General features: G+C 37.0%; 2 protein-coding genes across 2 annotated transcripts; both read right to left on the bottom strand.

Moving 5' to 3' along the window:
* Window positions 1-5,688: 5,688 nt before the first annotated feature.
* On the bottom strand, window positions 5,689-7,045 carry LOC121392682 (putative per-hexamer repeat protein 5). Its single transcript, XM_041523792.1, has 3 exons — window positions 6,950-7,045; window positions 6,104-6,825; window positions 5,689-6,055 (listed from the first exon to the last, which is right to left on the bottom strand). Exons 1-3 carry the CDS (start codon window positions 7,043-7,045, stop codon window positions 5,689-5,691), a joined length of 1,185 nt encoding a protein of 394 aa, XP_041379726.1.
* Window positions 6,825-23,485, bottom strand: LOC121392742 (ceramide synthase-like). The gene is made up of 3 exons (XM_041523839.1): window positions 23,426-23,485; window positions 20,512-20,607; window positions 6,825-7,957 (listed from the first exon to the last, which is right to left on the bottom strand). Exons 1-3 carry the CDS (start codon window positions 23,483-23,485, stop codon window positions 7,682-7,684), a joined length of 432 nt encoding a protein of 143 aa, XP_041379773.1. The 3' UTR covers window positions 6,825-7,681.
* Between the last annotated feature and the right edge of the window lie 713 nt (window positions 23,486-24,198).

Raw genomic sequence — 24,198 nt, forward strand, 5'->3', positions numbered from 1 at the left:
AGCAAATGGTAGTGCAGGATACACATTAAGTCAATACTTTTACTTTCTACGTCCGTAAATAGCGGATTGGACGTGATGCGATAGATCCCAAATATGTGTCAACGCAAATGGATGGATTAAAACAAAAAGTTATATTCTTCTACCAAAAATATATTATATCAGACAATGTAGGCATATTATTACTAAAAACTACGATACAACAGACTATCAAAACAGGATACACCTAATTTGCATATCCAGGTCAGAGTTGTTCGTCACTTGTTCATAATCGATCGGAAAACCAAAACTAAACTTTTTCGATGTCATTTAAAAAAAAAAAATACTTTTTCGATGTCATTTTTAAAAAAAATATACAATTAGCTAAATTTGTAAACATTTTTATGAGTTCAAGTGTCCACGATAAGAGCAACTTTGGGAATCTTTATTGGGAAACTGTTGGGTTGAAGGGTCTAATTGGGGAAAAGTTTGATATTGGATTGGGAATTTACGTTAGGGGAATGGGGCCGTTCACCGGCCCCAAAATGTATAGTAGTTTATACCCTGGGATGGGTCCCTAAAGGGGGTCAGTGGGGCAAAGAAAACGTCCGAAGCGATCGGGTTGACATTACGAAAACCGAAAACGGCCGAAGTGATTCTCGTTTAAAAAAACAACAAAAAAAAAAACTGACTGAAAACATAATTTCCACAATTTCTCTCACGACGGAAATCCGTCTCACGACGGACAGTTAACAGCCATTTTGTGTATTTAATTTAATAAGACATTTAGAAAATAAATATATGAGTTTTCATATTCCTTGTGGTATTCACAATCAGTCTGTGTAATTTCACCTCTCTGGCTATAATACTTTCAACAGAATCAAGCATTTAACCGGTGTAATGTGTGAACGATATCAGTCCACAGACCACACTTAATTTCGCTATATATTTCTATAACATTTTTATTAATATCAGCAGGCCCATGGATTTTTGTATGTACCTTTGCCTGCCTGGGGGACACATACCCTGAAAAGGACAACCCCTGTTGTCCAGCTCTTTCTCGCAGCATATTGGTTTAAACAAACACACCCTCTAAACCTGGCCGGAGTACACCCATTTTACACAAAAAGCACTACTTTTGCATGGGCCGGAATTACCACAAACAAGTCTTCAATGTTAACAACTTACACATGTTTACAAACTACATGCTCTCCCCTGTCACTTCAGTCAAATAGTTGCCACTTCATAGCTGTCTGTCATGAAATAATCAGTCAAACAGCAGACTACTTGAGCGGACAAATTTCTGGATTTTGGACAACCAAATGGGAAGATAACTGTGGTCTGAGGCCAGCTGGGTCAAAGTTCGAGGTGCACCCAACTTTTGATAGAGAAGTTAATACCACAAGTCCTGTGATTGGTGATAAATGTCAGTTTGTTGGTTGTAAAAAAAAGAATATCTGTGTGGTACCTAACCATATGTCTGACACCATATAACCATAAATAAATTGTGTTGAGTGCGTCGTTAAATAAAATATTTCCTTCCCTATAGACTGGAGTTTCACCATTCAGCATACCACATCATATAAGCCATCATAGTCCGTCATATCCACTACCTATTAAAACAACTCAAAAATTTGTTTAAAAAAAAAATCACAAATTCTTTGTATGTCTCAACAAGACAAGTTTCCCACTAGTTGGTTACAAATAACATCAATTTTGGTAAAATAGTTTTATTGAAATATAAAATATAGTAAAAAGTGCTAGATAAAAAATAATAATAAAGAAAAGAAAATATTTCAATATACCTTGTTCTCAGATTAAGATTAAAGAATTGCCAGCAATCTTTAAATAATAATAATTGCCTGGAAATAACTAGCAGTGTAATTTACATGACAAGAGGACAAGGTTTACATTTCAAACAGTAAGATTTACATAATAAAAAGAGGACAAGGTAATTTTAGATTCCACACAGTAAGATTTACATGATTTTACACAGTAAGATTTACATGATTTCACACAGTAAGGTTTACACGATTTCAAATAGTAAGATTTACATGTAACACAGTAAGATTTACATGATTTTACACAGTAAGATTTACATGTAACACACAGTAAGATTTACATGTAACACACAGTAAGGTTTAAACGATTTAAAATAGTAAGATTTACATGATTTTACACAGTAAGGTTACATAATTTCACACAGTAAGATTTACATGTAACACACAGTAAGATTTACATGATTTCACACAGTAAGATTTACATGATAACATCATACAGGAAAGTATCTTGGCAATACACAGTTTTGTATAATGTAAAATCCATTTTTAGTATATAACAACCACAATACATCTACGAAGTCTCCGACATTGTTCTGGAGACTTACTCACGATATATCGTCTTTGTTTCCATGACTTGTCACCAAAAATAGGGCAGTGTTCTATTAACAGCAATCAGAATACATTACATATTTATGTCGTTGTATAAGGTGGACTATATTTTTCCGCATACGATTAAATGAGTTTGCAGGTGATATGTATACGAATCGTTCTACAATAAACAAACCGTACGTAGCTTACAAAATTAATGTTTTATTACTGCAATTAAATGGACAAGAAAAAGAATCAATCACCGTTGTGAGGTATAGATAAGGCAATTCTAACCCTCGGGTTGGAATAGCCTTATCTATACCTCACAATGGTGATAGATTCTATTAATATATATTTGTCCATACATTTTCTACTCGACTCCAATATAACACAATATAATCAAGTCAAAGTAACTGTGTCATACATTTTCTACTCGACTCCAGTATAACACAATATAATCAAGTCAAAGTAAGTCATACATTTTCTACATGACTCCAGTATAACACAATATAATCAAGTCAAAGTAAGTCATAAATTTTTTACTCGACTCCATTATAACACAATATAATCAAGTCAAAGTAAGTCATACATTTTCTACATGACTCCAGTATAACACAATATAATCAAGTAAAAATAACTGTCATACATTTTCTACTCGACTCCAGTATAACACAATATAATCAAGTCAAAGTAACTGTGTCATACATTTTCTACATGACTCCAGTATAACACAATATAATCAAGTCAAAGTAACTGTGTCATACATTTTCTACTCGACTCCAGTATAACACAATATAATCAAGTCAAAGTAACTGTGTCATACATTTTCTACATGACTCCATTATAACACAATATAATCAAGTCAAAGTAAGAGTCATACATTTACTATGTGGGCTCCCATCATGACTTGTTACTTGCATCCCATGCAATGGTACAATTAGGCCTATCGGGCATGTTAGATGTGTTCTTACTTCACTGTGACTGCCGGTGTCTATGGTACATGTTAGATGTGTTCTTACTTCACTGTGACTGCCGGTGTCTATGGTACATGTTAGATGTGTTCTTACTTCACTGTGACTGCCGGTGTCTATGGTACATGTTAGATGTGTTCTTACTCCACTGTCACTGCCGGTGTCTATGGTACATGTTAGATGTGTTCTTACTCCACTGTGACTGCCGGTGTCTATGGTACATGTTAGATGTGTTCTTACTTCACTGTGACTGCCTGTGTCTATGGTACATGTTAGATGTGTTCTTACTCCACTGTGACTGCCGGTGTCTATGGTACAATTAGGCTTATCGGGCATGTTAGATGTGTTCTTACTCCACTGTGACTGCCGGTGTCTATGGTACATTTAGGCTTATCGGGCATGTTAGATGTGTTCTTACTCCACTGTGACTGCCGGTGTCTATGGTACATTTAGGCTTATCGGGCATGTTAGATGTGTTCTTACTTCACTGTGACTGCCGGTGTCTATGGTACATGTTAGATGTGTTCTTACTTCACTGTGACTGCCGGTGTCTATGGTACATGTTAGATGTGTTCTTACTTCACTGTGACTGCCGGTGTCTATGGTACATGTTAGATGTGTTCTTACTCCACTGTGACTGCCGGTGTCTATGGTACATGTTAGATGTGTTCTTACTCCACTGTGACTGCCGGTGTCTATGGTACATGTTAGATGTGTTCTTACTTCACTGTGACTGCCTGTGTCTATGGTACATGTTAGATGTGTTCTTACTCCACTGTGACTGCCGGTGTCTATGGTACAATTAGGCTTATCGGGCATGTTAGATGTGTTCTTACTCCACTGTGACTGCCGGTGTCTATGGTACATTTAGGCTTATCGGGCATGTTAGATGTGTTCTTACTCCACTGTGACTGCCGGTGTCTATGGTACATTTAGGCTTATCGGGCATGTTAGATGTGTTCTTACTTCACTGTGACTGCCGGTGTCTATGGTACATGTTAGATGTGTTCTTACTTCACTGTGACTGCCGGTGTCTATGGTACATGTTAGATGTGTTCTTACTTCACTGTGACTGCCGGTGTCTATGGTACATGTTAGATGTGTTCTTACTCCACTGTGACCCGGTGTCTATGGTACATGTTAGATGTGTTCTTACTTCACTGTGACCCGGTGTCTATGGTACATGTTAGATGTGTTCTTACTTCACTGTGACTGCCGGTGTCTATGGTACATGTTAGATGTGTTCTTACTTCACTGTGACTGCCGGTGTCTATGGTACATTTAGGCTTATCGGGCATGTTAGATGTGTTCTTACTTCACTGTGACTGCCGGTGTCTATGGTACAATTAGGCTTATCGGGCATGTTAGATGTGTTCTTACTTCACTGTGACTGCCGGTGTCTATGGTACAATTAGGCTTATCGGGCATGTTAGATGTGTTCTTACTCCACTGTGACTGCCGGTGTCTATGGTACAATTAGGCTTATCGGGCATGTTAGATGTGTTCTTACTTCACTGTGACTGCCGGTGTCTATGGTACAATTAGGCTTATCGGGCATGTTAGATATGTTCTTACTCCACTGTGACTGCCGGTGTCTATGGTACATGTTAGATGTGTTCTTACTTCACTGTGACTGCCGGTGTCTATGGTACATGTTAGATGTGTTCTTACTTCACTGTGACTGCCGGTGTCTATGGTACATGTTAGATGTGTTCTTACTTCACTGTGACTGCCGGTGTCTATGGTACATGTTAGATGTGTTCTTACTCCACTGTGACCCGGTGTCTATAGTACATGTTAGATGTGTTCTTACTTCACTGTGACTGCCGGTGTCTATGGTACATGTTAGATGTGTTGTTACTTCACTGTGACTGCCGGTGTCTATGGTACATGTTAGATGTGTTCTTACTTCACTGTGACTGCTGGTGTCTATGGTACATTTAGACTTATCGGGCATGTTAGATGTGTTCTTACTCCACTGTGACCCGGTGTCTATGGTACATGTTAGATGTGTTCTTACTTCACTGTGACTGCCGGTGTCTATGGTACATTTAGGCTTATCGGGCATGTTAGATGTGTTCTTACTTCACTGTGACTGCCGGTGTCTATGGTACAATTAGGCTTATCGGGCATGTTAGATGTGTTCTTACTCCACTGTGACTGCCGGTGTCTATGGTACATGTTAGATGTGTTCTTACTTCACTGTGACTGCCGGTGTCTATGGTACAATTAGGCTTATCGGGCATGTTAGATGTGTTCTTACTTCACTGTGACTGCCGGTGTCTATGGTACAATTAGGCTTATCGGGCATGTTAGATGTGTTCTTACTTCACTGAGACTGCCGGTGTCTATGGTACATGTTAGATGTGTTCTTACTCCACTGTGACCCGGTGTCTATGGTACATGTTAGATGTGTTCTTACTCCACTGTGACTGCCGGTGTCTATGGTACATGTTAGATGTGTTCTTACTCCACTGTGACCCGGTGTCTATGGTACATGTTAGATGTGTTCTTACTCCACTGTGACTGCCGGTGTCTATGGTACCTGTTAGATGTGTTCTTACTCCACTGTCACTGCCGGTGTCTATGGTACCTGTTAGATGTGTTCTTACTCCACTGTCACTGCCGGTGTCTATGGTACATGTTAGATGTGTTCTTACTCCACTGTCACTGCCGGTGTCTATGGTACATGTTAGATGTGTTCTTACTTCACTGTGACTGCCGGTGTCTATGGTACATGTTAGATGTGTTCTTACTTCACTGTGACTGCCGGTGTCTATGGTACAATTAGGCTTATCGGGCATGTTAGATGTGTTCTTACTCCACTGTGACCCGGTGTCTATGGTACATGTTAGATGTGTTCTTACTCCACTGTGACTGCCGGTGTCTATGGTACATGTTAGATGTGTTCTTACTCCACTGTGACTGCCGGTGTCTATGGTACATGTTAGATGTGTTCTTACTCCACTGTCACTGCCGGTGTCTATGGTACATGTTAGATGTGTTCTTACTCCACTGTCACTGCCGGTGTCTATGGTACCTGTTAGATGTGTTCTTACTCCACTGTCACTGCCGGTGTCTATGGTACATGTTAGATGTGTTCTTACTCCACTGTGACTGCCGGTGTCTATGGTACATGTTAGATGTGTTCTTACTCCATTGTGACTGCCGGTGTCTATGGTACATGTTAGATGTGTTCTTACTCCACTGTGACTGCCGGTGTCTATGGTACATGTTAGATGTGTTCTTACTCCACTGTGACTGCCGGTGTCTATGGTACATGTTAGATGTGTTCTTACTCCACTGTCACTGCCGGTGTCTATGGTACCTGTTAGATGTGTTCTTACTTCACTGTCACTGCCTGTGTCTATGGTACATGTTAGATGTGTTCTTACTCCACTGTCACTGCCGGTGTCTATGGTACATGTTAGATGTGTTCTTACTCCACTGTCACTGCCGGTGTCTATGGTACATGTTAGATGTGTTCTTACTCCACTGTGACCCGGTGTCTATGGTACATGTTAGATGTGTTCTTACTTCACTGTCACTGCCGGTGTCTATGGTACATGTTAGATGTGTTCTTACTTCACTGTCACTGCCGGTGTCTATGGTACATGTTAGATGTGTTCTTACTTCACTGTCACTGCCGGTGTCTATGGTACATGTTAGATGTGTTCTTACTTCACTGTGACTGCCGGTGTCTATGGTACAATTAGGCTTATCAGGCATGTTAGATGTGTTCTTACTCCACTGTGACCCGGTGTCTATGGTACATGTTAGATGTGTTCCTACTCCACTGTGACTGCCGGTGTCTATGGTACATGTTAGATGTGTTCTTACTCCACTGTGACTGCCGGTGTCTATGGTACATGTTAGATGTCTTCTTACTCCACTGTCACTGCCGGTGTCTATGGTACATGTTAGATGTGTTCTTACTTCACTGTGACTGCCGGTGTCTATGGTACATGTTAGATGTGTTCTTACTTCACTGTGACTGCCGGTGTCTATGGTACATGTTAGATGTGTTCTTACTCCACTGTGACCCGGTGTCTATGGTACATGTTAGATGTGTTCTTACTTCACTGTCACTGCCGGTGTCTATGGTACATGTTAGATGTGTTCTTACTTCACTGTGACTGCCGGTGTCTATGGTACATGTTAGATGTGTTCTTACTTCACTGTGACTGCCGGTGTCTATGGTACATGTTAGATGTGTTCTTACTTCACTGTGACTGCCGGTGTCTATGGTACATGTTAGATGTGTTCTTACTCCACTGTGACCCGGTGTCTATGGTACATGTTAGATGTGTTCTTACTTCACTGTGACTGCCGGTGTCTATGGTACATGTTAGATGTGTTCTTACTTCACTGTGACTGCCGGTGTCTATGGTACATTTTGTAAAATGCTCTGAATGCACCCCTGACCATCAAAAATAGCCAATAGAATTGAAATAGTAGAACGAAACTACAGCCGAGACTGCACTTGATGGGGATAGTGCTTGGTACAGACAAGATGGAGATATTTGCGTGATTTGCGTATGTCCAGTAGAGGTAGGGAAATATCAGAACACGGCTGACGGCGAATGCAAAGATCATCAGAAGACTGGTCAGCACATACCACAATGTGTCCTTCAGTTTCAGCTGCAAAATACAATTAAAAACAAATATCTGAAAAGGGTCTTACCATATTTAATGTTGGATTGGCAAATTTGACGATACGATAAATAGAGGATAATAAATGAGTTACCAGTTATTATCAATAAACGAGTTACCAGTTATTATCAATAAACGAGTTACCAGTTATTATTAAAATTTATGTCCCGAGTGAAATAATGTTTACTTGTTACAAGCTTTAGCGAGTGACAAGTGAAAATTATTTCACTCGGGATATAAATTTGATAATAATTACTGGTACCGAGTTTGTTATTCTATTTATTACCCCCAGCTGTTTGGGGGTTTTAAAAGCCTTTATTTTCGATATAGCCTACATCGGCTACACGTCCATGTATATAGAAACAACGTAAACTACTTTACTGTTCTGGGTATTGCTTTAACTTTGTATTTTATTCACGGTTCACAGATAATTTTCAAAACACAGAGTTCTATATATTCTGTAAAAAAATAAATCTATAATGAATTGCATTAAACTACCATTTTATTACAAGTTTAACACTCAAACCAGAAAGATGTATACGCTTTGCCAAATCGTGATGACGTCATATTTAGTACCGGCAAACATGATTGGTTTGTTGGCATTAAATCGTCCAATAGTAGTGTACGTTAAACCAATGCATGATAATTTCTGTGAGAAATTATGATTTTATAATTTTCGCTGTTATGAGTGCCTGCTGGGGTAATAATTTTGGATTAGCACTGATAAATCTAACAATATAAAGAATGAGAAAACATGATACTTTTTATTTTGGAAATAATGACCTTCTTATTGAAGAAGAAACCCAATTTGATTAAAAAAAGAGAAAAAAAAGTATTTTTTCTTTGACTAATCACCATTCACATGTATGACCATATATTGTTATTGTCAAGCTGATGTCATCTAGAAATATCTACTGCTGTGCTTTTATATCATGCTCTTGTAACAAAAATACATTGATTAATAACATAGTTTATTGTACAAAGAACAAAACAATCGGGCACAAGTCTGACAACTTACGAGGCCCTCTTCTCTATACATACAATATACATGGCGAAATATATTACATAGCTGTAAATTTAAACTACATTTAAACAGTCAAAGATAACCAGTGAAAGGAAATATATTATATACAAAAGAATATCAAAGAAAAAAGGAGAAAAGAAATAGTGCTGCAAGAGATTACACAAATAGTACTTCACGTGTAGTCAAACTCATTATCACTTCCAAATAATCCTTATGGTAATTTAAATTACACTTTATTAATCAAAACCATGAGTGTGTTTGATATATATTTGAACACAAGTAAATATTTCTTTATTTTTAGCATTGTTTAATGTGTTTTGAGCAGATAACAGTAATTGTAAATCTGTTGGTTGAAAATGCTTCAAGGAATTACATAGAATCTGTCTCTGCTGTTCATTTGTTTTTACACTGAATTTAAAAATGGACATTGTTTTCTAACCTGTATACACAGTTACACGAAGGGTCTGTGTTAAGTTCACATCTGTAAAAATTGGCGTTAAAGGGCTACATCCATGTTGTAATCTTGTATGTAATATATTTTCTACTCTTCTCCCACAGGAAAAATAAAATGGTCCTTTATTTACCATTGGCGTTACTGCTTTTTTTTTTAAACAATACTATTTCACACTTTTTAATTGCTGGGCTTAAATTCATTCCATAGATCAATTGCTGAACAAATAAATGATGATTTTAATAAGCAGGTCCTAGCAAAAGGTGTAGATATGTCCTCCCGATTTCTTAACATATAAGGAACCCGTTCTTCTAATCTTTGTGGAATACAATTAGTTTAGAAATCGGGAGTCATTCCTTTCATTATTTTAAACATTGTACATTGTTTTTCTCCTTTCACTAAGTGTTGTTAGACCAGTCTCAATATATAGCGAATATGTGAGTCACATTTAAGCATGCCAGTGATTACTTTTACAGCTTCCAATTGTACCTTTTTTTGTAAATTATGTGCGTTTAATTGGGAACAGCCATCCCAGACAAATGAAAGTACTATATATTCGCATTTAATAACAGTCTGTAGTTCATTAATACTGAGAGCATTACCGATGCTGATGTGCATACATTTTGAATATGAACAGGCCATATGGTTAAGGACCACACAGATATTGAGAGAGGAAAGAGGAAACCTGCTGTCGCCACTTCATGGGCTACTCTTTTCGATTAGCAGCAAGGGATCTTTTATATGCACCATCCCATAGACAGGATAGCACATACCACAGCCTTTGATGTACCAGTCATGGTGCACTGGCTGGAGCGAGAAGTAGCGCAATGGGCCCATTGACGGGGATTGATCCCAAACTGACCGCGCATCAAACAAGCGCTGTACCACTGGCTACGCCTCGCCCCCTATAATTGAAATGACAAAAATGCAGTGATTATGTCGTACGATTTACAACAGGCATGACGGCAATCAAGTTATTTGCCTTTTTTATGTATTGTGGCTTGAATACTGAATAAAGTTTGTCTCATCTCCTCTTGTAAAGTACAATGAGCTTATTGCAATCATCATCATCAGTAAGGCTGCAGCCTCAACACAGGCTTATACAGTCAATGTGTTTGCAGTGCTAATATTTGTAGCAGCCACTTTTTATTTTATTTTGTAACATATATTTTGTTCTTGCATTCAAAATTATTGGAAGGTATAAATCTGGTTTGGGCTGTTATAAACATTAGGACCGCAGAAAAAACAACACCTATACAGACACTGATATTCTGAACAAGAAAATATTTTTCAATATGTAATTTTACTCATCAGAAACATCTTACAATGGGAAATTATGTTCAAATCATATACTCCAAGAGGTAGATGGCTGTAATGGGAATGGTTGGTAAGGAAGGTTTGACAAGCCTACTTTATGTAAAATGTGGTGATGTGGTGCTGTGGTGCTGTGGTGCTGATACCAAAAATAGCAGTCTTCTTGACCATTTGGCCACTTTTTGTATTAATCTTGACAGTTAAACTCCAGTGTGTGGATGGATTTTGGATATTTGTGATATCATTATGATAGCAAACTACAGGTACCATGGTCCAGTTCCTTGCAATGCATTGCCAGGTTATAATGCTCTGACAGGATGTGACTATACAGGATGCTTTGTTCAGAAAGAAAAAAAGTTAAGAAGTCAGCAGGCTTGGAGAGAACACTGTCTTTGTTGATGGCAAGAGTGTTGTAGGAAAAGATGCCTGTTCACTTCTTGGTCAGAGAACAGAATCATCTGTAAACGAGGCCAAGTTGAAAAAAAGGAAATCTTCCTACATAAAGACAAACCAACGGACCCAGTCTATTGGAGAAAATAAAAGCACTTGACGCAAGTAGTTTCCAACATGTGAAAGTTTGGTGCAAATGTCAATACATAGAGGATTCGTCACGAGTATTTTTTAATATGGAAAATATCAACCGAGTCTATGTTAATCGGTATTTGTCGAGGCTCTGCCGAGACAAATACCGATTAACTAGACGAGGTTGATATTTCACATATTAAAAAACACGAGTAGCGAATTCTATTTATCCTATTATAACACTTCTAAAATAACATTCTAATTAATTTTTTAGTAAATCACAGTACAAAAGTCGCCGCCATCAATAATATGACGTCATTACGATTAGCACAGATTAGTTTGACGTCACGCATTTTAAACAAATCTTTGAAAACGTTACGCTCAGGTACATGGGTCTTGTTGAACTTGGTTTATAAGCAAATGACCCATCCACAACAACACATTACCTAGAGACCTTGTAAATTTGCATACCATTATTAACCAGGTTAATAAAGTAAATTATCACATGAGTTTATGACATGGATATCATGGGTAAGTTATAGGATAAATGCAATTATGTAGCACATCTAAGTGGTCTACAAAAGGACATTCAACCCACATAATAATAATATTATGGTTAGACAGAGGACAAATGGAGGTTTTTTTCTACCACTGGTTAAAACCACTTTGTTTTTGATACCATGGTACCTGAAAGTGTTACAGATAGATGATGATGGCAATACTGATGTTGATTTCTAGACTGAATATGATACTAATAATGACAGTTCTGATAATGTGTGACTAAAACCATTTATATTGTATAATCTATTTTGGTTAAAACTGAACACTGATGATCATAAAATGCCAAATGATATATTTTATTTATGTGGCTTTATAAATGAGATTGTTCATGAGTTTTTACATACTATTCATGTGGCAGACATGTACTTTCTGTAATTATAACATGGTAAACTTAGTTTTGTATTTCATGTCCCATAACTTCTTTTCTTCAGTATATTTCTTTCTGTACTTGGCTTGTGTGGTCAATTTCAAATTGCATGTTTTACCTGTGTGGGCAGTGAATACCTGTGACATCTCTTTGTTTCTTGTAAGGACTATTTTCATGTGCTGTCTGTGAAGACAGTGTTTTTAGTTTTGATTGGCCTGCTGACCATGACATGATCAGCTGATGTTAGAGGGTAGTCATTCTGCATTTATTGAGTTATACTGGATGGTGGTTTCTTTTGGGCTCCTGATATTTTGGTGTCCTGCATCTTAATATAAGAATTTATGTAAAGGTTTACAGTAGTCTATAAGTGACGGTGGATATGGTTGAACGGAACATCTTAAACCTCACGGGTTTGAGATGGGTTTCGTCTCCGTGATCTGCAATAAACTGTGCAAAGCTTCATAACCAGTTGTTGTCATTTCGTGTACCGAGCACCCTGTTACATTCATATCAAGTACAATATAATTAATAATCCTATGGCAAATAACCATTTTGGCCTACAAATTGGCTAAATCTGGTCAAATTGTAGCGACCTTCATGTGATTTCTGTTCTTTGCCTATACCTAGACCAAAAAATAGTACGTACTGTAAAATATTCACAAGCTAAGACTGTCCATACAAAAAACCGATTTGGCCATTTTTGGAATCAGCATTACTTTTTATATAAAGTAGGCTTGTCAAACATTCTTTACCTTTTTATATTTTGTATTTTCTGTCTAAATTTGGTTTCAGTACTTAGTTTTTTGTTATGAAATTGTACACGCTGTTCATAATGTATATAAATACATTTAAGGGTTAAGGTTACTATTCCTATGGACAATAACTGGCCATATTGATGAGATTGTTATTGTTGATTTTAACCACAAAATAATGCTGTGAAATATTTAGAAGCTTATTAGTCACAGAATCAGACCTTCTGTATAAATAACTCAATTTGGCCATATTTGGCAAAAAAAGTGGCCAAAATGGCAATTTTGTCTTATGTTGGGTTACTAAGACTGCTATTTTTAGCTTCAGCCCTCATTTTACAAACAGTAGGCTTGTCAAACCGTCCTTAACTACGATTCTGATTAAAGCCATCTACCTCTAAAACTAAAAAATGTTTCGTTATCAAATACTACATCTAATACAAAATTGAAAGCAAAACAACTGTATATTTTCATTAAAAATACAATCTTGTCTTAAGTAAATAATAATTAATGTGTCATTGTTGTGTTAAAATTAATGTAATAATTAGTATTTTCTGGCATTACTGAAATAAATATGGTCAAAAACCTAAGGATCACTTGACTGGTCACTGCAAGTGGTGCGACGTGTGTTGATGTAAATGTAGTCTCACACCAACACAAACAACAGACCGACAAGGTGTCAAGAGCCAACACAGTGTCAAGAACCAACACTAAACAAATTACCGACAAGGTGTCAAAAAGAGCCGACACTAAACAACAGACCGACAAGGTGTCAAGAGCCGATACTAAACAACAGACCGACAAGGTGTCAAGAGCCGATACTAAACAACAGACCGACAAGGTGTCAAGAGCCGAAACTAAACAACAGACCGACAAGGTGTCAAGAGCCAATACTAAACAACAGACCAACAAGGTGTCAAGAGCTGATACTAAACAACAGACCGATACTAAACAACAGACCGACAAGGTGTCAAGAGCCAATACTAAACAACAGACCGATACTAAAGAACAGACTGACAAGGTGTCAAGAGCCGATACTAAACAACAGACCGACAAGGTGTCAAGAGCCGATACTAAACAACAGACCGACAAGGTGTCAAGAGCCGAAACTAAACAACAGACCGACAAGGTGTCAAGAGCTGATACTAAACAACAGACTGACAAGGTGTCAAGAGCCGATACTAAACAACAGACCGACAAGGTGTCAAGTGCTGAAACTAAACAACAGACCGACAAGGTGTCAAGAGCCGATACTAAACAACAGACCGACAAGGTGTCAAGAGCCGAAACTAAACAACAGACCGACAAGATGTCAAGAGCCGATACTAAACAACAGACCGACAAGGTGTCAAGAGCCGATACTAAACAACAGACCGACAAGGTGTCAAGAGCCGAAACTAAACAACAGACCGACAAGGTGTCAAGAGCCGATACTAAACAACAGACCGACAAGGTGTCAAGAGCCGAAACTAAACAACAGACCGACAAGGTGTCAAGAGCCGATACTAAACAACAGACCGACAAGGTGTCAAGAGCCGAAACTAAACAACAGACCGACAAGGTGTCAAGAGCCGATACTAAACAACAGACCGACAAGGTGTCAAGAGCCCAGACTGACAAGGTGTCAAAAGAGCCGAAACTAAACAACAGACTGACAAGGTGTCAAGAGCCGATACTAAACAACAGACCGACAAGGTGTCAAGAGCCGATACTAAACAACAGACTGACAAGGTGTCAAAAGAGCCGACACTAAACAACAGACTGACAAGGTGTCAAGAGCCGATACTAAACAACAAACTGACAAGGTGTCAAAAGAGCCGAAACTAAACAACAGACCGACAAGGTGTCAAGAGCCGACACTAAACAACAGACCGACAAGGTGTCAAGAACCGACTCTAAACAAAAGATGGACAAGCTGTCAAGAGCCGACACTAAACAACAGACGGACAAGGTGTCAAGATCCAACACTAAACAAAAGACGGACAAGGTATTCAAGAGCCGACACTAAACAACAGACAGACAAGGTGTCAAGAGCCGACACTAAACAACAGACTGACAAGGTGTCAACACTAAACAACAGACTGACAAGGTGTCAAGAGCCAATACTAAACAACAGACTGACAAGGTGTCAAGAGCCGATACTAAACAACAGACTGACAAGGTGTCAAAAGAGCCGACACTAAACAACAGACTGACAAGGTGTCAAAAGAGCCGATACTAAACAACAGACTGACAAGGTGTCAAGAGCCGATACTAAACAACAGACTGACAAGGTGTCAAGAGCCGATACTAAACAACAGACTGACAAGGTGTCAAAAGAGCCGACACTAAACAACAGACTGACAAGATGTCAATAGCCGACACTAAACAACAGACTGACAAGGTGTCAAAAGAGCCGAAACTAAACAACAGACCGACAAGGTGTCAAAAGAGCCGATACTAAACAACAGACTGACAAGGTGTCAAGAGCCGATACTAAACAACAGACCGACAAGGTGTCAAAAGAGCCGACACTAAACAACAGACTGACAAGGTGTCAAGAGCCGATACTAAACAACAGACTGACAAGATGTCAAAAGAGCCGACACTAAACAACAGACTGACAAGGTGTCAAGAGCTGATACTAAACAACAGACTGACAAGGTGTCAAAAGAGCCGACACTAAACAACAGACTGACAAGATGTCAATAGCCGATACTAAACAACAGACTGACAAGGTGTCAAAAGAGCCGAAACTAAACAACAGACTGACAAGGTGTCAAGAGCCGACACTAAACAACAGACCGACAAGGTGTCAAAAGAGCCAAAGCTAAACAACAGACCACAAGGTGTCAAGAGCCGACACTAAACAACAGACGGACAAGGTGTCAAAAGCCGATACTAAACAACAGACTGACAAGGTGTCAAAAGAGCCGACACTAAACAACAGACTGACAAGGTGTCAAGAGCCGATACTAAACAACAAACTGACAAGGTGTCAAAAGAGCCGAAACTAAACAACAGACCGACAAGGTGTCAAGAGCCGACACTAAACAACAGACCGACAAGGTGTCAAAAGAGCCAAAGCTAAACAACAGACAGACAAGGTGTCAAGAGCCGACACTAAAGAACAGACGGACAATGTGTCAAGAGCCGACACTAAACAACAGACCGACAAGGTGTCAAGAACCGACTCTAAACAAAATATGGACAAGCTGTCAAGAGCCGACACTAAACAACAGACGGACAAGGTGTCAAGATCCGACACTAAACAAAAGACGGACAAGGTATTCAAGAGCCGACACTAAACAACAGACAGACAAGGTGTCAAGAGCCGACACTAAACAACAGACCGACAAGGTGTCAAAAGAGCTGACACTAAACAACAGACGGACAAGGTGTCAAGGGCCGACACTAAACAACAGACCGACACTAAACAAAAGACGGACAAGCTGTCAAGAGCCGACACTAAACAACAGACGGACAAGGTGTCAAGAGCCGACACTAAACAAAAGACGGACAAGGTGTCAAGAGCGACACTAAACAACAGACGGACAAGGTGTCAAGAGCGACACTAAACAACAGACAGACAAGGTGTCAAAAGAGCTGACACTAAACAACAGACGGACAAGGTGTCAAAAGAGCTGACATTAAACAGACGGACAAGGCGTCAAAAGAGCCGACACTAAACAACAGACGGACAAGGTGTCAAGAGCTGACACTAAACAGTCGGACAAGGTGTCAAGAGTGACAGTAAACAACAGACTGACAAGGTGTCAAGAGCCGACACTAAACAACAGACCGACAAGGTGTCAAAAACTAACACTAAACACGATGGTGTCTCGATGTCTGTTGTGTGTTTTCGGTTAGAAATCTGATTATGTACATGTTGAAATGATCAAATGATTGTTTACTTAGTTAATTGGTCTATTCTATTGGTCTATTCTTTTAGTAGCCTCCACCTGTGATTTCTGTTTGGCAAGTATATATTTGGTGATTACCAGACAAAAAGAATACATACCTGTATTATTAACATCATAGGGTAATGTGATGCATTTTTAACAAATACGGTGTGTTATTACAGGTCCTAATATTAGTCTTTGTTTAATGGTATAGATAAATTGTAGGTACTCCAACAAATAATCTATAACCCTTAAAATGGTAATGAAAATTATCAACTGACAGGGTTTAATACTGTAAATAATTCTGTAATACTTTTGATTAAATAGACTGTCCCACCTAAAATCACAAATGTGACCAAACACGTAGCTCCAAAAAAAAAAGACAATTATAGATTGGTTATCATGGGTGGTAATTTTTACTCAAATGTACTACTTACTACTAGTATGCATTTTTTGCTTTTGATTTTTGCAGATAGTAAAATACAGTAACTCCATTTTGTTCTGATAATGCACATTAATATACTACCAGGACATTTATGCTGTTTTACAAGTCAGGTTGATCAAAGCGAAGCACCATGCCTTAAATTACTGCATTTGTTTACACTGTGTATACTGATGCCACTTCCCTTCCAAGCTGGAGTACCAGAAGCGATGAAAAAGAATCAAAATGGCTTCCCTCAGTTAGCCGGAATAGTCATGGGTTTTTATTAATTCTAAAATGACACGTTTTTCATTTGTAAAAATGTCAGTATGTGCTGGTTGACCAGGAATGAATGTTTTCAACATGTGAGGCTCATATTTGACCTAATTATCCCCTTAAAGTTTGTATTATGCACTAGTAAATGATATTAACGTGTGGTCAGATTAGAATGTTTTCAACATGTGAGGCTCATATTTGACCTAATTATCCCCTTAAAGTTTGTATTATGCACTAGTAAATGATATTAACGTGTGGTCAGATTAGAATGTTTTCAACATGTGAGGCTCATATTTGACCTAATTATCCCCTTAAAGTTTGTATTATGCACTAGTAAATGATATTAACGTGTGGTCAGATTAGAATGTTTTCAACATGTGAGGCTCATATTTGACCTAATTATCCCCTTAAAGTTTGTATTATGCACTAGTAAATGATATTAACGTGTGGTCAGATTAGAATGTTTTCAACATGTGAGGCTCATATTTGACCTAATTATCCCCTTAAAGTTTGTATTATGCACTAGTAAATGATATTAACGTGTGGTCAGATTAGAATGTTTTCAACATGTGAGGCTCATATTTGACCTAATTATCCCCTTAAAGTTTGTATTATGCACTAGTAAATGATATTAACGTGTGGTCAGATTAGAATGTTTTCAACATGTGAGGCTCATATTTGACCTAATTATCCCCTTAAAGTTTGTATTATGCACTAGTAAATGATATTAACGTGTGGTCAGATTAGAATGTTTTCAACATGTGAGGCTCATATTTGACCTAATTATCCCCTTAAAGTTTGTATTATGCACTAGTAAATGATATTAACGTGTGGTCAGATTAGAATGTTTTCAACATGTGAGGCTCATATTTGACCTAATTATCCCCTTAAAGTTTGTATTATGCACTAGTAAATGATATTAACGTGTGGTCAGATTAGAATGTTTTCAACATGTGAGGCTCATATTTGACCTAATTATCCCCTTAAAGTTTGTATTATGCACTAGTAAATGATATTAACGTGTGGTCAGATTAGAATGTTTTCAACATGTGAGGCTCATATTTGACCTAATTATCCCCTTAAAGTTTGTATTATGCACTAGTAAATGATATTAACGTGTGGTCAGATTAGAATGTTTTCAACATGTGAGGCTCATATTTGACCTAATTATCCCCTTAAAGTTTGTATTATGCACTAGTAAATGATATTAACGTGTGGTCAGATTAGACTGTTTTCAACATGTGAGGCTCATATTTGACCTAATTATCCCCTTAAAGTTTGTATTATGCACTAGTAAACGATATTAACGTGTGGTCAGATTAGAATGTTTTCAACATGTGAGGCTCATATTTGACCTAATTATCCCCTTAAAGTTTGTATTATGCACTAGTAAACGATATTAACGTGTGGTCAGATTAGAATGTTTTCAACATGTGAGGCTCATATTTGACCTAATTATCCCCTTAAAGTTTGTATTATGCACTAGTAAATGATATTAAAGTTTGTATTATGCACTAGTAAACGATATTAAAGTTTGTATTATGCACTAGTAAACGATATTAAAGTTTGTATTATGCACTAGTAAACGATATTAAAGTTTGTATTATGCACTAGTAAACGATATTAAAGTTTGTATTATGCACTAGTAAATGATATTAAAGTTTGTATTATGCACTAGTAAATGATATTAAAGTTTGTATTATGCACTAGTAAACGATATTAAAGTTTGTATTATGCACTAGTAAACGATATTAAAGTTTGTATTATGCACTAGTAAATGATATTAAAGTTTGTATTATGCACTAGTAAACGATATTAAAGTTTGTATTATGCACTAGTAAATGATATTAAAGTTTGTATTATGCACTAGTAAACGATATTAAAGTTTGTATTATGCACTAGTAAATGATATTAAAGTTTGTATTATGCACTAGTAAACGATATTAAAGTTTGTATTATGCACTAGTAAATGATATTAAAGTTTGTATTATGCACTAGTAAATGATATTAAAGTTTGTATTATGCACTAGTAAACGATATTAAAGTTTGTATTATGCACTAGTAAATGATATTAAAGTTTGTATTATGCACTAGTAAACGATATTAAAGTTTGTATTATGCACTAGTAAATGATATTAACGTGTGGTCAGATTAGAATGTGTACCATATTTATTACAATTTTAGTTTCGTTTGTATTATGCACTAGTAAACGATGTTAAAGGGTGTATACTACCAAATCAACATCCCATAGACGACAATAGTAACATATGTGGCTAAAACTCCTACCTGCAGCATATCAATCAACATAAACACCACGGATATAAATACTACCACCCCTAACCCTTAATCAGAAAAAATTGGGGGTCAAGCTGCACAAAATGCAAGTACTTTTTTTCTACAGGTACCCCATACATGTTTCAAGCACAAGGTTACTTGACATAGTGGTACTAGATGAAATAAAATTGCACACATTTTTGGCCCAGATGAAGCTAATTATTCATGTTGGTTGTACGAATAATTAGCTTCATCTGGGCCAAAAATGTGTGCAATTTTATTTCATCTAGTACCACTATGTCAAGTAACCTTGTGCTTGAAACATGAAAACTCACATTTTCCACCAATCACAGAACTTGTGGTGTTCACTTCTCTATCAAAGTTGGGTGCACCTCGAACTTTGACCCAGCCGGAAGTTTTTGATTTAGTACTACCTAAAGTGTGATGAGATTAGAGTGTGTATGGTATTTATTAAAATTTTAGTTGTCTTTTTGTATTATGCACAGAACGTTAAGAGTGGTCAGATTACACTGTGTACCATATTGATTCAAATTCAAGTTGTGTTTGTATTATGCACTAGTAAACAATGCTAAAATGTGGTTAGATTGCACATTTTAAGCCAAGCTTTAAAAAACCCAACAAAACATCTAAAAATATAATGCAGATGCAGATACAGCAGTAAATTATGCATTTTTTCATTACCTGAACTAAGATAAATCGGGCAGCAATGAATGGTACTGCCATTTCAAACAGATAAAATACACCAACAAAGAAATCGCCAAGATCTTTTCTGAAGAACTGAAAATAAAAATGTATTATTTAGGCCATGGGCTACATACATGAGGTTGTATGCATTATGGTTTTAGAAGAACTGATATGTCGTGAACATCAAACTGACTGGTAACACTGAACAAACTGGGCTCCACCACTCATTCATCACCAGGCTTTGGGGCTACCCTAAAAAATGCTGGGTTTTTCATTCACTTCAGGCACCCTCTAATTTGTTTGCAGCAAAACACTCACATGTGTGTCAATGGCATGTATTAAACCAAAGCTTATGATATACTGGACCAAATGGCATGTATTGATTATGTATTAAACTAAAGCTTATGATATACTGGACCAAATGGCATGTATTGATTATGTATTAAACCAAATGGCATGTATTAATTATGTATTAAACCAAAGCTTATGATCAACTGGACCAAATGGCATGTATTGATTATGTATTAAACCAAAGCTTATGGTATACTGGACCAAATGGCATGTATTGATTATGTATTAAACCAAAGCTTATGATATACTGGACCAAATGGCATGTATTGATTATGTATTAAACCAAATGGCATGTATTAATTATGTATTAAACCAAAGCTTATGATCAACTGGACCAAATGGCATGTATTGATTATGTATTAAACCAAAGCTTATGATATACTGGACCAAATGGCATGTATTGATTATGAATTAAACCAAATGGCATGTATTAATTATGTATTAAACCAAAGCTTATGATATACTGGACCAAATGGCATGTATTGATTATGAATTAAACCAAAGCTTATGATATACTGGACCAAATGGCATGTATTGATTATGTATTAAACCAAATGGCATGTATTAATTATGTATTAAACCAAATGGCATGTATTGATTATGTATTAAACCAAATGGCATGTATTAATTATGTATTAAACCAAAGCTTATGATCAACTGGACCAAATGGCATGTATTGATTATGTATTAAACCAAAGCTTATGGTATACTGGACCAAATGGCATGTATTGATTATGTATTAAACCAAATGGCATGTATTAATTATGTATTAAACCAAAGCTTATGATCAACTGGACCAAATGGCATGTATTGATTATGTATTAAACCAAAGCTTATGGTATACTGGACCAAATGGCATGTATTGATTATGTATTAAACCAAATGGCATGTATTGATTATGTATTAAACCAAAGCTTATGGTATACTGGACCAAATGGCATGTATTGATTATGTATTAAACCAAAGCTTATGATATACTGGACCAAATGGCATGTATTGATTATGCATTAAACCAAAGCTTATGATATACTGGACCAAATGGCATGTATTGATTATGTATTAAACCAAATGGCATGTATTAATTATGTATTAAACCAAATGGCATGTATTGATTATGTATTAAACCAAATGGCATGTATTGATTATGTATTAAACCAAATGGCATGTATTGATTATGTATTAAACTAAAGCTTATGATATACTGGACCAAATGGCATGTATATTGATTATGCATTAAACCAAAGCTTATGATATACTGGACCAAATGGCATGTATTGATTATGCATTAAACCAAAGCTTATGGTATACTGGACCAAATGGCATGTATTGATTATGTATTAAACCAAAGCTTATGATATACTGGACCAAATGGCATGTATTGATTATGTATTAAACCAAATGGCATGTATTGATTATGTATTAAACCAAAGCTTATGGTATACTGGACCAAATGGCATGTATTGATTATGTATTAAACCAAAGCTTATGATATACTGGACCAAATGGCATGTATTGATTATGCATTAAACCAAAGCTTATGATATACTGGACCAAATGGCATGTATTGATTATGTATTAAACCAAATGGCATGTATTAATTATGTATTAAACCAAATGGCATGTATTGATTATGTATTAAACCAAATGGCATGTATTGATTATGTATTAAACTAAAGCTTATGATATACTGGACCAAATGGCATGTATTGATTATGTATTAAACCAAATGGCATGTATTGATTATGTATTAAACTAAAGCTTATGATATACTGGACCAAATGGCATGTATTGATTATGCATTAAACCAAAGCTTATGATATACTGGACCAAATGGCATGTATGGATTATGTATTAAACCAAAGCTTATGATATAGTAGACCAAATGGCATGTATTGATTATGTATTAAACTAAAGCTTATGATATACTGGACCAAATGGCATGTATTGATTATGCATTAAACCAAAGCTTATGATATACTGGACCAAATGGCATGCTTTAATGTTGGATATCCATTAAAAATCCATGACTTAGTCAACATTAAGTGACCATACCATAATTTCCCTTCCGGCTTCAAATAAAATATCCTAACTTTATCCTATTTTCTTTTTTACAGTAACACATCCAATGTCTGTCACCTGCCTCTTCGGTGACCACGTGTGGTGCCACCGTTAATGAAATGTCACATAGTAAAACAGGCGCAATGGTGTACACATGGTACAAACTGGGGGAATCGTTGATTGTCTTGTGTAATGTTTACTGACGAGTCCAGATTTATTCTGGACTTCTTGGATAGGTGTGGTCACGTTTGGCGACGTCTCAGTGAATGCCAAGTAAATGTCAACCTCAAGCCATACAAGAGATTTGGTGGTGGTTCAGTTATGATGTGTTGTGGCATCACTATGACTGATAGAACACCACTCCGTATTTTTTAGAGGGTGACTGGTCAGTACTACCAGGATAACATACTGCCACCGATTGTTGTCGATGGTTTGTGTTTCAAGATGACAATGCCCATGGTGCACATATCATAAATGACTACTGTCAGCAGCAAAACGTTACCAGAATGCCATGGCCAGCAATGAGCCCTGAACTTTCCCCCATAGAGCACGTCTGCGACATGATTGGGAGACGTGCAAAGTGACGTTAGTGGCTGCTGGCTACTTCAGTTGAACTTGGCCAGGCGCTGCAAGAGTGGGATAGACTTCCTCTACTTGTCATTGGGAGATTGATACGTAGCATGCCATATCAAATAAACAAATACTTGACGAATCATGGGGGTATTACCCATTACTGATCAAAAGACATGAATGTTCAATTTCCACGTAATCCTATTTTGTTTCAAGGTCGCTTGCATCCATACAATCTGCTAGTTGTCATTTCTTCCCAATTCCTTCATTATTATCACGCATCTATTCCTAGATACTTCTTTAATTGGCTGTTATTTCCTACATTTGCCTACTTGTTTTTAAGACTATACTTACAATGGTGATGTTTTACACTCACAACTTACAGTGATGATGTTTTACACTTACAGTGATGATGTTTCACACTTACAGTGGTGATGTTTTACACGTACAGTGACGATGTTTTACACGTACAGTGACGATGTTTTACACGTACAGTGGTGATGTTTTACAATTACAGTGACGATGTTTTACACATACAGTGACGATGTTTTACACGTACAGTGACAATGTTTTTCACGTACAGTGATGATGTTTTACACTTACAGTGAAGATGATTTACATTTACAGTGGTCATGTTTTACACTTACAGTGGTCATGTTTTACACTTACAGTGACAATGTTTTATATTTACAGTGGTCATGTTTT

Source organism: Gigantopelta aegis, chromosome 3, assembly GCF_016097555.1.
Source record: "Gigantopelta aegis isolate Gae_Host chromosome 3, Gae_host_genome, whole genome shotgun sequence".
Lineage (NCBI taxonomy): Eukaryota > Metazoa > Mollusca > Gastropoda > Neomphalida > Peltospiridae > Gigantopelta > Gigantopelta aegis.